At 36.9% G+C, this 17,893-nt stretch overlaps 1 protein-coding gene across 4 annotated transcripts in view; it reads right to left on the reverse strand.

The window, feature by feature from the left end:
- The window catches only part of SMOC2 (SPARC related modular calcium binding 2), a 122,345-nt gene that overhangs the window by 49,284 nt on the left and 55,168 nt on the right, over positions 1–17,893 (reverse strand). For 2 of the 4 annotated variants that reach the window (XM_032443588.2, XM_015858014.3), the window contains exons 5-7: positions 16,128–16,175; positions 13,257–13,307; positions 12,419–12,493 (exon numbers count right to left, since the gene is read on the reverse strand). In XM_032443588.2, the coding sequence (XP_032299479.1) occupies positions 12,419–12,493; positions 13,257–13,307; positions 16,128–16,175 (174 nt within the window). Of the gene's footprint in view, positions 1–12,418; positions 12,494–13,256; positions 13,341–16,127; positions 16,176–17,893 lie in introns of all 4 variants that reach the window. The other 2 variants (XM_032443587.2, XM_015858011.3) reach the window with 1 other exon arrangement.

The raw sequence follows: 17,893 nt of genomic DNA on the forward strand, positions 1-17,893 counted from the left end.
AAAAAAAAAAAAAGGATTTCAGAAAGAGTTATTTTATTTTTTGAAATGTTTTCTTAGCATGTTTCCCACAAATATTGCCATCCATCTCAGAGCTATTCCCCCCCATATACACATGCACATCTACCTCATGCCTTGTTTATTTTGGAGCTCTCTATGACAAACAGAGAAAATCCAAAGGACTGTTTTTGGCAGAACTGTTCAAATAAAACAGATTCTAAATATTTAACTTTTCCAGATAACCAGCATCACAGGAAATGGCAATGTTGGCATTCAGTCACCTAATAAGGAAACGTTTTTATTATAGCTTATGGGAGGATAGTTCTGTTGTTCTTTCTACATATTATGTATTGCATGCTTTGTATTCTTTTTTCTTTGGGAAGGTTAAAGGTTACTTGATGGCTTGAAAATAACAGTAAATGAAACACAGTGCATGACTCTCACAAAAGGCTGTGAAGCTGCTGAAGCTGGAGCTGTTGCTAATTAAATCTCTCCATTTTTATAAAGCATTCTGGGACAAACCAATCAACCACTGACATAACACTAGTGGAGTAAAATGGCCATTAGTGGTACTATTTTCATCAATCACTGAAAATAAAACAGGCAAATGTGGAGTGGACAAGCCTGTGTATTTACAAACCTGTTTTCCTTCAGTCCCAGTTGTGAATAACTATAGTACAGTCCCACTGTAATCAACACATACTGGAAATTTTGCAACATGCATGTAGACTCATTTACATAAGAATAATACAGGAGTATCTTTTACATCAAAGTCACAGGCATGCGCTTTTTGCTTGTCTGAGTTCTATATATATGTTTATTCCAACCGCACAGTTGTAGGTAGAGTTTACAGGATGACAGGGAGGAACTTTAGAAGTTGCATGCATGGCAAAAGGCTGAAAACCCAGTAATTATGATTTAAATGACAGTAGCATTGAAACCAACAGAAGAAAAGGCAAGATATCTATATACAAAACTGAAACTAAGAGGAAGGGGTAGGTTGCATCTTTTATAGAAGTGCTACTATTTCCACTGGTCAGTGCAACAAACTTTTATTCATTTCTACCTCCTAAACTATGCAAGTCTATAAAGCTCCTGATTGCATTTGACTGACCTGGCACTAGACATTATCTCCATCATCTCTGTGCTAAAAATCTTGCTTCTGCTTGCACTGACCTGTCCAGGCTGCTGCAGCCCCCTGAGAAGCAGAGCCAGGGTTAGAGCCCCAGCGCTGCTGGCAATCTTCCCTCAATGTAAGCAATCAAACCACACTGTCTCTCTGTAGCTGACGTCAGATGCTTTCGTACACAATAGTTTGTAGACTGCTCAAGTCTCCACAGTGACATCCTTAGGAAATAAAATTGGCAAAGAATATAGGACAGGAATGCACTGGTCATTCAGACCAACAGTGTTGATGTTATGACACTTGCAGCATCCTTTATTTGAAAAAGTGATGATTCCTCCCACAGAAACAAAACAAACAAATAAAAAAACAAAATCAACAATAAGACCTCTCAGCCTTAACTGTGGAAACTGAGAAAAGCACTGTATTAAAGTTAAGCTCATACTCTACTAGCTTTAGTCTTTCCCCTTGTTTGGTATCATTCAGTATCTCGCAGTATGGATACCATAACTGAATAAGGTATCTCTGATGGGGTCTCTGAAATCCTGCATAGATAGGCAATGACACCTTCCTATGCTTATTCCTTCTAGGAGTCAAAGTATCTCCTCTATCAGTCAAAATGTTCAGGCTGTTGCTCCTAAGAACTGCCAGTTTGTTTTGGGAGTCACTGCATTTTCAGAATACAGACTACAGATTCATAGTGTGATCTACAGCCTTTATTCTGTGGTGTCCAATCTTGCCTTTGGCAGTAACAGTCAAAAATAGAAGGTGGAAGAATGGAAAGATAATAAATCTGTGTTACAGGAAAACCCTAAACCAGCAGCATCTGAGACTGATGAGTGATGCCTGGGCAAAAAATGGAGAAACTCACAGTGAAGATCAGTAACTCACAGAAGAAAAAAGCAGAGTGAAAATAACTGACTGGAAACAGAACACTGAATTCTGTTTGTGCAACCAACAGTGAGGAAAATTTATTATGCTAGAGATAACAAAGACTATGAAAAAGTGCACAAGGCTGCAATAAAGGCAGATATGAAAACAGATAAGCTTAGAGACAGCACTCTGACTCACAAGCTTTTCTACTCAATTCTAACGGGAAAACAAGTGTTCAAAGCAGCGGGGGAAGATTCCATATAAAAGGCACATAGGCTCACTTTGACGACAATATTGAAAAAGTAATTGCACTATGACATCTTTGAGGTTAGCACTGTTGTTAGCTATGTGAAACTATGCAACACTATTAGAAGATGCAATGAATCAAATATCATGAACCCTTCATACATATTTGTTGCCACATGAAATTCATGTAGCTAACGTTAAGCACCATCCCCTGAGGATTAGAGACACAGGAGCAATAGTAAGTCTTTGCACAACTAGGCAACTATATGGCTCCTCATCACACCACTACTAGATTTGGGAGGTTTTTCTACACACCCCATGTGATGAGTAAATTACATAGAACTAACAGTACAAAATTCCTTTCTTGTTTGGCTCCTGGTTACTAACCTGATGAGAATTACTGACTACTGTTAATCTTATGTCTCTCTAGAAATATGGAACAAGACAGGCCAGCACAAGTCTCATCCAGTTACCTCCACTCATGCTAGTGTTGGCAGCAACTAATCAGTGTTCTTTACCAGATTAAGACTTCTTTATTTAAAGAAAAACAAAATATCTTTAACAAAGTTTTCTCAAGCATGCATAAAGCTATTCCTGACTTGAACATGCCAAAAAACATCACCTTGTTCAGGCCAGAAAGAGCTACCAAGATCATGATTTTATGCACATGGTCAGAGATTTGGGGAACCAAGAGAGTAAATGTCCAAGATCAGAAGATACTTGCACAATTTCTTGCAAACTAATTATCGAGGTAAACAAGCATCAAGGGCCTCCAGCTTCTTCTCAGCCAGAATAACTAGGCGCAATGCTGTTGTGAAAGCGTGAAAGCAGGGTGAACTGCATGATTACAAAGTGTGATGGTCATGAAGCCCTACAAGTAATCGTACCCTTGCCTCTATTAGGAGTCTTCATATTAATGGATTCTGTGGGTGTATTTACAAAATGACAAGGAGACACTACCAGATTGGATCAACCCTTGTTTCCTCCTATATCACTCGGAGTTTGCCTCAATACAGATCTGAAGATTCAGCCTAGTGATGGAGAGGGAGCACTGCAGGCCCTCAACCTATGACTGAAACTGAACACATCTTGAAACCCTGAACTATTTCTTAGTTTCTTGTCAAAACTGTATCTCAGCTTCAGGGGGCACAAGAGGATTTATTTTAACTTTATACTGACCTGTTCCCAGGCCAAACACCAACCTGTCTTTTGCCCTAATCTAATTGTATGCCCTAGGGAATATTTCAATGCCATTACAGGTCACCAGCAGTCTTGTACACACCTAAACATCCTACAGAATAAAACAAAATCTTTTATGCATACCTCAGTGGACTGGTTTATGCTAAGAGAAGCTAACTATGTACAGTTATATGGCTGCCCCAGTGCAAATGGGGCCCAGGGTGAAAAAATGAGGAGGGATGAAAGAGTTGTTTCTAAACTAGTCACACATACCACCTTGAACTGAACTGCTCAGTGTTACAGCAAATGACCACAGGACAGGCTGCTTTGGCTTCAATGGGCACAAAAGCTTCTTTTCACTCTGAGTAAGACACATAATGAAACCACTGCAGTCAGAGGAGGAATGCCACTGGAAGCTTGATGAGGTGAGTGGAAAGAGTAAGGAAGTCATCTATTTAGTCACCTTACTTGCTTGCACAACATCAGCTCTTCCAGAAAAAGTCAAGAGTCCCAAACTCATGCTTGCATGGAAAGAAAACCTCTTGGCTTTGTTTCCAAATGAGTGTTGCAATACAGGGCTGTGTCCAAATGGACTCTGATAACACTTTAAAACTTAAGGATTTGAGGTATTTATGTATTTAAAATCTGTTCTTATCAAACAAAAACTACATTTAAGACCAAAACAGAGGACAATAATAGTTCTTCCATTTTTGATGGAAGGTCTTTACTCAGTAAAGGACAGTAGAAATGTTCAGTTTAAATAACAATAAGATCTCACTGTGAAACAATGGAACAACACACTGTTTAATCAGAGCTAATACAATCTTTTCATAACTTATTATGACTGTAGTAGGGTTGGTTGAAAAATTTCATTGTGACTGCCTGCTGGAAAATCGGGTCTTTAAATGAAAAAATGTTTTCCATTAAAAGTGTTTCCTTTTCATAATAAAACAACAACAACAAAAAGTGATTTTTAATGAGAACAAAAACCCCATAAGAAAACATTATTTCTTTGCATGGAACTTCCCAGGGAACAACATGATCCAAAATGCATGTTACTTTTCTGAGTTAAGTGCATTTTTTTAAATGGAAGACCATTATATTCTGCATTTGTCGCCAGCCTGGGGACAGAAGATCCCACCAAGAAAAAGGAAGTCACGGAATTTCAAAATTACAGGTGCCACGAGGCATTACAATGAATATTTCAAAGCCACAATTTTGAGTTTTGTGACAAAATTATTCAGATCTTTGAAGGCATGTTTTTGCTTGAATTTTCGCCTTGAAAATGCATGTTTTTAGCTCCAAATGTACACCTTTTTGGAAAAAGCTCCCTAAAAGTTCACATTCTTTCTGTATTCAACCAGTTTGAGATATTTAGCTTAGTCTCTCTTTTCTCTTGTGTTTTGTAATATACCAAGAGAATTTAAGATCTGAAATCTAATTTACAGCCTTAATCTTATTTAAACATAGTTTTATTTGTGGTTGAATGCAGATACTCGGCCTGCCGTTCTTAAACTAAAACAGGTATTAAAAACAGCTTTAATGAAAAACAGTGGTCTGTCACTTGAACCACTGCTTCTCCTTCACTAACACAAAAATACAGTGCATTATGGCGATAATAGTTAGTTAATGTTATTTCTGAGCAGTGCAGAGTGCAGGGAAAACACATTGTCTAGCACTCATCTGGAACAAGCTGTTATGAGAGGACAGAACATGATGGACAGGGAAGCAGGCCAGTAGTAATACATACTTATGGCATATATATAGCATCTTACAGATGAAAAGTTCTCAAAGTGATTTTGTGTACTTTAATAATTCAGTTTGACTGGAACATGTTACCTTATGCCAAATATGACTCCTGGTGTGGCTTCTCATAGAAAGGAGACTCTAAACTAGTCACAAACAGAAAAACCAATGCACTGCATTAAGGGCAGGCTAGGGGGAAAGGATCAGTGAATGATGACATCAACCAGGGGACTTAACAGCCAGTAAAAACAAATGCTGCAGCAGAGGCTTGGACTGTTGCAATAGCTGTGCCAAAGATGCATGTCCAGCACACAGGACTGGGGGTGAATTCCACCCCTCCCAACATAGTACCTGTAGAAGCTGAATTTTTCTTCTTTTGTACCAACTGGAAAATGCTAACATTATTGATGAAGATTCACAATATTTTTTCAAGCACTGTAAAAAGAAAAAGCCTATACTTTATTTTGAAAATATTTAAGCAATTCATTAGCTGTATCACGAGCTATCAAATTTTTCAGGAATTTTGTTCAGAGTTGCTTGGCTCAGCAACTTCAGTTGGAAGTTATATATGAAATACTATCTCACTAAAAATCCCTCAAAATTTAAACCACTATAACCACTTGTAACTTGATCTACAACTGAACATCTAGAAATGAATTCCACCTTTTCAGAAATGTAGATGTAAGGAAACCTGGATTCCAATCAGCAGGGCCGGCTGATGTTACATGCTGACCACTTCTCCCATTAACAGCAGTTAAGAGTTCTTTTGTACAGAACACTCAGCAGAACTGTATATTCACAGAATCACAGAATCACCAAGGTTAGAAAAGACCCACAGGAACACCCAGTCCATCCATCCACCAATCACCAATAGTTCTCACCGAACCATGTCCCTCAACACAGCGTCCAAACATTCCTTGAACACCTCCAGGGTCGGTGACTCCACCACCTTCCTGGGCAGCTCATTCCACTGCCTGACCATTCTTTCTGAGAAGTAATATTTCCTAACATCCAGACTGAACTTCCCCTGGCACAGCTTGAAGCCATTCCCTCCAGTTCTATCACCAGTTACACAAGAGAAGAGGCCGACCCCCAGCTCACTACAGCCTCCCTTCAGGTAGTTATAGAGAGCAATAAGGTCTCCCCTGAGCCTCCTCCAGACTGAACATTCCCAGCTCCTTCAGCTGCTCCTCATATGGCCTGTGCTCCAGACCTCTCACCAGCTTTGTTGCCCTGTTGCCCTTCTCTGAACAATAATTCACATAAGTAATTAAAAAAAGCATATCTTGTCATCACTTTTTGGACTTCTAAAAATATTTTTTACTAAATTAATAAGAGGATGGGCAGTTGATCATTTGATTGAACCTTCTGAAATAAAGATAAAATTACTTCCCTCAAATCAGTTTAATTTGTCCTTTAAAACCAGGAAAATTTTGCCAGAATACCACAACATTCTGATTAAATTTAACAGTGAAACTTAAAAAAAAAAACTTTTGATTTTTTAAGAAGTTAACATTTTTGATAATTTTTGTCAGCTCACAGACAAATACATGCAGAGTTCTTAGCCTTGCAAAATTTGGCAGAGTTCCATGAATATACTAGGAGTGCTGGAATAACATTCTGTACTATCTCTATTCGAAACAGGTTTTTTATTGTTGCTCAAGAGTATAACCACAAGTTTACTGACATTTTGATATTAGTCTCAAGGCTACCCTGACACTGCCATGTATCTCTTCCATTTGGTAGTACTAATTTAATTTCAAGAGTAGTACTGGATTCTTCAGATTTCAGAAGAAACGGGACAATAGTTTGGATGACATTAAGTAGGTTTAAATGCCTAATTCTATGTGCTCATAGTTGGCCCAGGCCTCTTGCCCAGAAAAGTGCATGGAAATAAAAAAAAACAACTTTGCCTCCAACATATTGACAAAGGTATGCTATTCCATCTACTTTCACTGCTTCTTGGCTATGGGAAGGCAGAGAAGGGAAGGCATCTCCAAACTCAACATGGACATTTTCTCTTAATTATCAGATTATTGGAACAATGATGGAAATCCTGCGGCTTTTACTGTTGACTGTTCTGGTCTTTCAGCTGCCTCCAAAGTCTGGAAGCCAATTTAAGGGCTGCCTTATATATAATGCCCAGTAATCACTGCTTGGCCAAAGACAAAGCCTGACTCTCAAGGCTGGAAGATTTATCAATTTCCCAGAAAGATTTTGTCTTCAGATATGATCTAATACAATGTGTTTCTCTGCATTAATATAGTTTACATGATTATTTTTTTAAAACCACTGTTGCTAGAATACCAACTGTTAGCCTAACATCCAATTTTTGATTTATGAAATCTATTGATGTTTTTCTGAATCTGCAGTCTGATGTTTGGTAAACTGTTGAAAGCTGTACTTGGACGGGGGAGTGTATGTCTAATAATTAAAGGAGAATTCAATGTATTTTCTGCAGAAAATAATATGATATAATTAAAAATAGGAAAGATTAGTATCTCTTGGCATGAAATTTTAACACAAGCAGTAAAATGAAAATTATCAATCTTACATAAAGCAGATCTTCCTCCCCCCTGTCTCCCCAGTGGGGGTCCAATAAAACCTTGGAACATCCTGAGCATAATGAATATCAACTGGATATAAAACAGAACTCAAGTTTTAATGGTTTAGGATGGGAGTATCTTCCTCTGGGGTGGGAGGAAAAACTGGAAATGCCAGAATGTGATGTTTATAAAGGTTTAGAACTAATATGTAAAATTAAAATAAAGATAAATGAAAACACTTGTAAAAAGGATTATTAAAGATAAGAGAGTACTATTGTAAGTATAATCCAGCAGCTTGGAAACTAAGAATTTATCATTATATATACGCAGTGCAGGGAGATCTGGAGAGGTTTATCTTTTTGGAACATGCTGAAAGAGCAGACACAAAAAACTCATTTTCTTTTACCAATTTAGGAGTTGGGGAAAAAAATAAAAGGAAAAAAAAAAAAAAAAGAAAAAGGAAAAAGAAATAAAACAAAGCAAAGGAGGCCTAAAAGAGGATAAAGAGTATTCTTCTTCACAGGTGAAGAGAATGAAGAATACTGCCTTCTTTTTGTTCAATAGCTAAATCAAGACAAGGATTTCATTAAAGACTCTTTCTGAAAAGTAAGATAATATTCACTATTAAGATCTCTGTCAACCATTTTCTTGTTGGCACTAATGATGTAGACAATCATTAGTTCCAAAGCCACAAGTTTTTTCATCTTCAGGGGAGAATTCTGAGACCATCTCTAAAAGAATACTATTCTGAAACCAGTTTGATTCTTGACAGATAAAAATAACAAAAACATGGAGGAAAAGAAAAAAGAACTACTTCCTAGACTTCAAAATATTAAAAAATAAAACAGTAAGGGATACAATGAGAAGTGACGTTGTGTCTCACTTCATTACCAACAACTTCTTAACAGTCCTGATTCTAAAGTAAAATATAAATCACAAATTATAGCTCACTCCAAATAATTGTGTTCATTCAGAAACTCTCAAGGGAACACTTATTGAGTTAGCAAAAAAATACAGATAGTCTGAAGCCATAATACTGTTGGCCTGAAAGCTTCCAGTCCTTATCTATATTATATTTTCTTATTCAACTGCCTCAAATGGTTTTTCTCTATCTCCTGTGAACAACTTTCTAGGATAACAGACCAAACAACAAATATTCTACCATCAGACGTCTTCCAACACCCACAATTTTCAGAAAACGAAAAAGCCAGAATCACAAAACAATTTAGGCTTCAATTCAATCACAAAACATTTAGGCTTCAATAAAAAAATGCCAGTGTCTTTCCTTGTGTAGAAAATTAACCACCAGATGAGCTGAAGTTTTAAAGTTCACATTAATAATACCTGGGTTTGAACCTGTCCAATGCTCGGCAAAGACTGCCTGCAGACACTGAGCCCATCTAAAAAGGACCTCAACTCCCCCTCTAGTGCTGAATACAAGCAAATTTCAGAATGAAATATTGGCCAGGCTTCTGCAGGCCAACACACAACTTGCTAAGAATCCCAACTGGGAAAAGTGAGCAACTAGATCTTCCCTGTGCTCTTTTCTCACTTTTAATGAATTCATTTTTATTTTCTCCTGTTACAACTGGCCTCATATCTCAAATCTTCATATTGCAAAATGAACCTATTGCAAAATACTTCTAGAAAACTTCTAATTGATTTGTAATATATTTTTGACTGGGAATGTGCAACACATCTTATTTTTTTCTTTCTAGCTCACACATCTTCAACTGCACATAATTTCAGTTGAGTCAATGCTAAGATCAACATCTGGAAAATGCAACAATAAATGAGAATAAATACAGAGTCACTGAATGGTTACTCATTTTCCTGTCTGTAAGCTACTCATTTTCCTGTGCTTAGAGAGGAATGGCTATGAGAATTGATATGATTGGACACAAACACAAACTCTTATATTAATTTCCACTGCTACTTTTATTTTTTTTTAATGCAGACTGTTTAACTTCAGAACTGAATTTTGGTCAAATAGACACAGCCCAAAGACATTAGCCAGGTTTAGTCTGGAATGAATGTTAGCACTGGACTGTGGAACCTGGTTTGTCTTTGTCTCCTCTGAGAAGATGACTTTCAGGGAATGATCAACGCACAGGGATCCCACTGGAACAATTGCCTCTGAGAAACAAAACAAAACAAGCTAGCAAAACAGAAACCTCACTGACAACCAACATAGTTTCCATGTGAGAAAACTCATATGTACAAGTGCTTTAAAGCAGTCTGATGAGGCAGTAATAAAACCTGTGTTCAAGTGTAAGAATGTCCCTCTGTCATTGGCAGACTTTAGCAACAGATTCAAATTGTATGGGCAGACAATGCAGTAAAGAGCTTGGTGTACACAAAGATAAAAATTTGCAATTTACATTAAATGAGGCCAGGATTTTTCCAATTTCCTACTTTGCAGTCTTCATGTAAAAATTATATTGTTGTCCCTCATATTTGCAGTCAGTCTATGCTACATTCCTATATGTGCACTCTTGTGTTTTCCCAGGTGATGCTTTGATTCACGTGTGGATTTCACGTGTTTAAAATTCTGTACATGAATCAAAATCAATTTTGATGAAGTACAAAGAAATGTGACCATTTCTTCCTGTCTTCTGTTCTACTGGTCATACCAGATTATCTACAAAACATAACCCTAGTTTTTCAATCACTCTTTTCAATGTCAATTAAATAAACCACTGATCTGATCAATGAACACGCATATCATTAGTTATAATAATGCCATTCTGTTCCATCTTTGAGAAAGCAGTATATAAAATATTAATTAGAATAAGCCAGAACCAAATGGTGAATATCCAAGACTGCAATACATCTTAGTACATCCATAGTACTGGAGGATACTTTATTGACCCTGTCTCTTTTCTTTCAGATTATGTTATCACCAGAATCTTCTTAAGCACATTTGTAAGTATATTCCAGATTATGGATGAGCTTTTGCATTCTGCATTTGCAAGATTAATGAAATTCTACACTGTCATTATTTATTCTCATTTGTGAGGTGGACAGATTTGTACTTAGAAATTACCAAATACTTTAAGAATTTTTACACATTAATGTAACTGTCTATTAAACATTGCAGGGATACACAACAAACTATTAGAAAAACTTCTCCCTCAAATGCAAGTTAACAAAATGAACCTTAAGCTTCACTGTCCATTTAGGCAAAAATGAAGTAACCCTTCCTTTGCTGATACTGAAATAATGGCATACATCCTCTGAAAACTGGCTATCTTGGTTCCCACAAGTTAAAAAGTGATAAAAAATGTTAGTAGGACAGATATAACAAGAAACTAAGAGCTATATAGGCCAACCTGAGCTCTTGTCTGGCAATACAGATATAGATATAGGCAGACTATATTGCCAGTCTCTCTTCCTTTGCAAATAATGTCCTTAAAAAGACCAGAGGAGACAAATTCCCAGTTACAAATCCACCTTTTCTCTGACATCTCCCTAATCTTCAATGCACATGTTTTAAGTTTCACTTCCTGCAGCAGCACTGAAAAATGCAAGAACTTTTGCTTTAGATCTCACTAGTAAATCTAGCACCGTAAAAATGAAATAAACACTTCTGTAAGTGACATATTTCTACACAGATTTAAAACTGAGAAATCCTGAACCATTCTTGCTGACACTGGTTAAGGAAATGAGAGAATAAATCCTCATCATGGAAAGAGTTTGCTTCTCTTCTCCATTAACTGCTTATAGTCTTTTCCTCAAGTGCCTACTGGAGCATCAAGGAGAGGAAAAAGCATTAATAACTTTTGCCTTGATGTTAAAAACAGCTTAATAAAGGAGTCTGTAAACCTCTAAGTAAGAACATGCCTTTCCTACCATGATGGCTTGTGTTTTTAAATCCCTTTGGGCTTCAATTCAATAAAATACTTAAGCACAGTACTTAAGGTAAATCACAGCCTCAATTTCCACAGGATCTGAAATGTGCTTTTGTGTGATTTGCTGAGTAATGGTCTGCATCATTAATGTTCCCTTTCAAATTAACTTTTCTTTTTCTGCAGAGAAAAAGAGACCAGGAAACTCAGGAAGGTTCACTAAAGATCATCCCACAGAAGGAGGGAACAGTGAGATACCAATACTCCAAGCCTACCAAAGTGAAATACCAATATTCCAAGCCTACCAAAGCAAAGAGGTAAAACTGTCCTTCCAATTTCCTGTTAATTGACAGATGGTTTCTGATGTGAGTTTTCTTCTTTTCAGGTTTGCCTCCTAAGTTTTAGTACCAAACACGTGTAAACCCCACTGTTTTTTTCCAAGTACCTCCTTGCTGCACATAACCAAAAACAAAGGAAAAAAAAAAAAAAACAAAGGGAAAAAAAAAAAAAAAAGGAAAGAAAATAAAGGTGGGTACAAAGAGACAGAGAATTAAAGAGGAAGATAAAGATAAATGTCGGATCCACTCACAAATGCTATAGGTATGAGCCAGAGACTGAAGTGGAGGACTGGCAGTTCACACTTAGTGAAGCTCAGCCAAAACTGTTTCCATACAAATCAATACATGCCATGAGGCAACCAAGTCATCAGAATGCAAATCATTAATTCATTATCATATGATACAAGCAGAAGCAGAATGATTATTAAAAAAGCATTTCACTTACATAACTGCAGTTTAAGCAAGGTTCAGTGCATGCCTTTACCAGAACCTCTACAAAACATGGACACTACAGCTTCTTACCTGAGCTTTTATTGGTTTTGTTTTGTCTGCTCTTTACTTGCTCAGTCCATAATGTAGGGTAACGAGAAGCTATATCTAAGGAAAAAAGAAAAGACAGAGAAGTTTGTAAACGTTTCAGTTTTCCAAAACTAGCAGCCAAATAATACATGTTCCATTTTAAAGATATATGGATACTAAGAAAGAAAAAGTGCATGCTGGTCTGTATTTGTCTGTATTTGAATAGATAAAATCTTTTGTCACAGAAACACACAAATAGTTTTTTATACCAGGGGTTAAAATAAATACTTGTAGTATAAAATCATTATTTAAACGGAATAAAAATAAGCCAGTACAGACCCAAAACATGTAGTAAATTTAGATCAGATTCTGTGACACTAAATGCTAGGATAGTCATAATACCACGACTACCACTGCATCTGGGTCTTGAGCTTTCCACTGACAGAGCACTTAATTTCCTCAGATGCAAGTAAGTCTCACAAAACACCAACCTCCAACGTCACCTTGCTAAACTGTATGCTGAGAGTAGCATTCAAGCTTTTAACTTCCTTGTTTGGCCACTCAGGTTTAATTTGCACTGTGGCTCGAGTTTAAAACCTGTCTGCTCCCGAAGTGTTGGTAATAAATATGCAACTGTTAGGAATCCACAGCTGAAGTGTCACCTCAGAACTATTCCACCAAATTCATTCTGTGGTTTTTGACTTATCCCCAAAAAGGTAGGTTTTTAATTTCTTGCAATCTCAGGAAATCTAATCAGTTATCACAGTTACCCTAGTTCTAAGGCAGAATTTGATGCTGCATTAGATAACATCACACTGTTAAAATTCCTATCAACACTTACCTTCTTCATCACCTTGAGGCTGAGTCTCCAGCGCAGGAGCTGAGGCATCATCTGAATTCAGAATGGAAAAGATTTGCAAGGAGACTACAATTATGAGAGTAAGCTAAATAAGTGTACATACGTGATTGATGCTAATGATTTGCACATAGCCCCGGCCGGTAAACAAACAGAAATTTAAGCATTATTAGCATGAACTGCATAGCACAGACACATTACATCAGCGGGCTACAGATTATAAATGGACGGACTTTAAGGTTACATCTAATCAACTGATTACAGTATCTTTGATGAGGCATGAAGTGACCAGGTTGCTTCCCAGATAGTTATTCTTCATTTTTTTAATGATGCACGTGGATTCCTATAAACTATAATTCAAAAATAAGCATTTCTGAGGAATTAATTGGGTAAATGATAAAAGGGGTAAGCCCTGTGAAAGCAAAAGCAGCTTAAGATGAACAAGTGATTGCAGGCATGTTGACACCTTAATATGAAGCACAATTATAAGCAAGATTCATAGATTAAAGAAAAAGAACATTGCTTGCATTATCACTATCCTTCAGTCAGCTATCTCCATTAGTCCAAAATCAACCATTACTGCAAAACAAGAGGGATAAAAATTTAGAGAAATCATAGGAGTGTGTGGATAATCTTCATCTAAGTAAAATACAGTGGAAGCAATGCTGGAAAATAAAATTTCACTATGAGAAAGTTTTAAGTTAGCAATTAGAAATCTTTACCATACCATGTTTTTGTCATTTAAAATTATTTCAGACATTGAGTAAATGCAAGTTAGCAGACCTTCACATCACATATTTTCTCACAGTTGCTGTTCCCCATAAAACGGAGCTAACTCCAAGACCAAGGTACCCTGCAGCAAATGGCATCTTTCATGCAAGAGTATTATGAGAATTTCACGTAGTTCCACAACTGGATCTCAGACCAGAAGCCCTAAATAAAAACAAGGTCCTGCAGTCAGCTAAGATTCAGAAGAAACATGCTTCTCTAACACTTGTGCTTTTCAGATAGTCTGAATATTTTCTCTGGCTACTGGAGAGAACTAAGGTGCAAGGGAAATACACTTTAATCCTTTAAGCTTTGTTCCTGTTTGATTTAACATGCAAACCTGCAAACATGCAAGCAGAGTGCCTGACCTCCAAAATCCGCAGCTGGAGTTTTTTGTTCAGCACTGGAATACTTGAAGAAATTGAGATGCTCAACTGCAACAGATATGGACTTCTAGAAAATCTTTCTGAGTTTGTTTGGGGCATTCTGGAAGAAGAGACTGTCTCAGGCTGAATGTATACTCTTGAGAATAGTCATCAGGACCAAACAAGTTTTGGGACACATCTCTCTATCAGCAGGAATATTGAGGACCTAAACTTGCTGGGTTTGAATGTCAGTTCCTATACCTAGGCACTTCCAGTTAGTGCACAGGAACATGCTGAGGGACACTGGGCAGGATGGGAAGCATTCTGAACTTATTCCAAAAACTACTGTCGTGCTCTGTTAAGTTGAACTATAAAATATTTCTACTACACTGGCTATGAAGCAAAAGCATATACCTGTAACTCAGATGACAGATCCAGTTCATTAGTCTGTGATGGTCCTAAAGAATTTGTGATGTTTCTACCAATACTATTGCATTTAAAGCATAGCAGTGACTTGTTCGAAGGGTGGGGAGAAGGAGCTAGCTGCATCTGAGAAAAGCCATGAACCACCTGAGAACCATGACATCAGCCCTTTGTGCCACAGGCTTGTGCTAGAGAATAAAAACAAGGTGTGAGTGAAATGCAGCTGTGTCATTATAGAAACAAATACATGAGATGCAAAGAGAGGCAAAACGAAATGTCTTCATTTAATTTCCTTGTTCTGTGAGCATTCATACAGGCTTCAGCAACTCTGCCTTCCCATTCACAAAAAAAAAAAGGCCTCAAACATTTTAGATATTGAATAGTTCATAAAGTTCAGAGGTCAAAATAGAAGTATTGACCCTAAACAAATTTTCACATAAACTTATCTGGAAATACACAAAGGATCAATTTTCCACTGCTTATTCAAGTACCTCATCATTACTAGTCTTAAAAAAGGCTCTGAGTTTCTTAACAGTACAGTGGATTACCGAAATCTGGGATACATTAGGATGCTGTAAAAAAAAGTCCTGTAAAACTTACTTCAGTTTATTTATGGTGGACCCAACTGGATAGTCATTAGAAGGATGAAAAACTTCTTTAAAATTAATTTATCCCATTCTAACTGGCACCAAAATTTAGAATGTTATTTTGAGCTGAATCTAAAATTATTTAAAGTGTTAGGAGAGTGTAAGCTTTAATCTTGTTTGAAGAAAAGATATCTCCTCTTCATCTTCCTCTACCAGCTATGTTGGAGTTGCATCAGATTTTGTTCTGCCAACAAGATACACACTGTGATCTATCTCTAAGAACAATCATCTCGCCATGAATTTAAGCAATCATTTTAATTAATCACAGTGTAGAACAAAGTGTTGGGTCTGAGATGACATGAGTACTGGTTGATATGGAGATAAAGCAAGGACTACATTCCCAAGATCCTGGGGCTGCAGAATGCTGGCTTTATCAAACAGAAAGAATAATCTGTCCTCCAGGACAAGAGAACAGCATGAGAAAACAGCTCAGATTATGGCTATGGGAAGGAAAGTTGTTTTCCAAACAGCATAAAATAGCAAATTCCATAGGGCAAAGACTAGAAAAATATGTCACATATAGATATATGCATATTATATATGCAAATATAATAGGTGATGAATACTCATTGATATTTAAGCCTATGGAAAATCAAGGAGGTATATTTCACAGCTCTTTTAATCCCTATTTAAAGATCATTTAAGATATTTACCTGCTTTTCCTGCACCTTCTCTTTGTGGCAATTTCTCACTCACTGAGCCTGCAATTATAGAAAAAAATTAACCAGAAAAAAAATTTCCATATTTAATTGCATTTTTTTTTTAAGAAACACAGCTTCAAAAATTTGTCTTTGTTTTTTACAGTAATAATATCATTAAATTCTTCCTTTGCAAACCAAGTATTTCAGCTTTGCAGCTAAAGGCAGGACAAGGTCTTAGGAGCCCGGGGAGCCTCAGGACTGGGGACCTGGGGAGGATGGCAGTGGTGGTGGGAAAGGAGTATTGAAATCTGCAGGAGGTGTGTTTTAAATGCTTATTCTACTGGCCTGAATGCCAGCCCACCAGTCTTCATTGGAAGTCATAAAGAAATGAAGAATCCATTGGTTTTCTTAGCAGTTTTTACAAGAGCTAGTTTGCTTCATGGTTCAAAAAGAAACAGTGCCTTTTTTCTCAGTTATGTCTCACTACTGCAGCAGTTTGAGATGCTAGTCACTTGTCTTTATATCCATCTCTGACACAATAAAGTTTAAAATGAAATTTGTGGTGTTTTTGTGTTGGTTTTTTTTTTTTTTTCCTCTCAGAAGGGTCAAATACAGTGATCAAAGGCATATTATCTATCAGTTTTTACCATATCAATTCTCCTTACATACACCGGGATTAAAGCAAACAATACTTGACCAATATTAGAAGTGTATGAAATAATAATAATAATTCGGGTGCCTTAATTGACCAAAATTCACCGTGGATTACAAAAAGAATGACCTATCAGCACAGTAAGGCAGAGCAATTTAAATGAGAAAGCTTATTAAATCAAAGGCCTTGTTTACTGCTCAGAATGGAAGGTAACTTCAGCATGAGGTATAGACACAGGAGTCTGCCAGAAGAAAGACAACTAACATCACAGATCTGGCAAGTCGATTGGATAGCTTCCACAAAAGAGCACAGAACAATGCAGCCAAGCTGGCATTACCTTCTGGAGGCTTCAGCTTCTAACACACGTGTTGTATATCTATATCAAAAATAGTCTAATTTGGACTTCTTTTATTTTTTTTATTTTTTTTTATTTTATGGTATGTTTTTATTGCATTGTGTTTGAATTATTAGAAAATCAATATACTTAGTAATGCATCAGTATTAATTCAGACAATGAAAATAAAAGCCAGTATCTTCAAACACGGTATACCCAAAAGAGTTTGGGATGGCTTGCTATAAATAGACTGCAATACTAATCTCCACTGTTCATCCTGAAGAGGAGGCAGATGCTTGCCTTCATGCCAGATGAAGAGCTTTTGGGTACGTGGCCTGACTTTGCTGAGAGGCCAAGCTTGAACTCAGATAAGATGATTCAGTTTTAGAAAGTACTATGCACAAAATTATAAGTGTGTCTAATTGCAGTAAAGACCACCGATCCAGTCTTCCCTCAAATCTTGTCAAGTAGCAATATTAACTCCTTAGTTTCTCAATTTAATTTTGAGGTACCAGAGTATATATATAAACTCTCTTGCAAATACAAAGATTTTTGTCTTATTCTCATCCACACTGAAGTGATTTATACCAGTTTGTGACTACAAACAGTATTAAGCATAGGTGTATGTGTGATGAAGCACCATTCATGGCTCCTTTGCATTACAAAGTTATAAGGCTCAGTTTGAGAACAGTACTGTCTGTTTCTATGTACATTCGGCACCAGATTTTATATTCCTCTACACCTTGCTTTTATTAGTCCTAAATTTTGAAGGAAAATTGATGGATAGGTGGT

The sequence above is a fragment of the Coturnix japonica genome, chromosome 3, assembly GCF_054131305.1.
Source record: "Coturnix japonica strain WE chromosome 3, WE-NBRP24, whole genome shotgun sequence".
Classification (NCBI taxonomy): domain Eukaryota; kingdom Metazoa; phylum Chordata; class Aves; order Galliformes; family Phasianidae; genus Coturnix; species Coturnix japonica.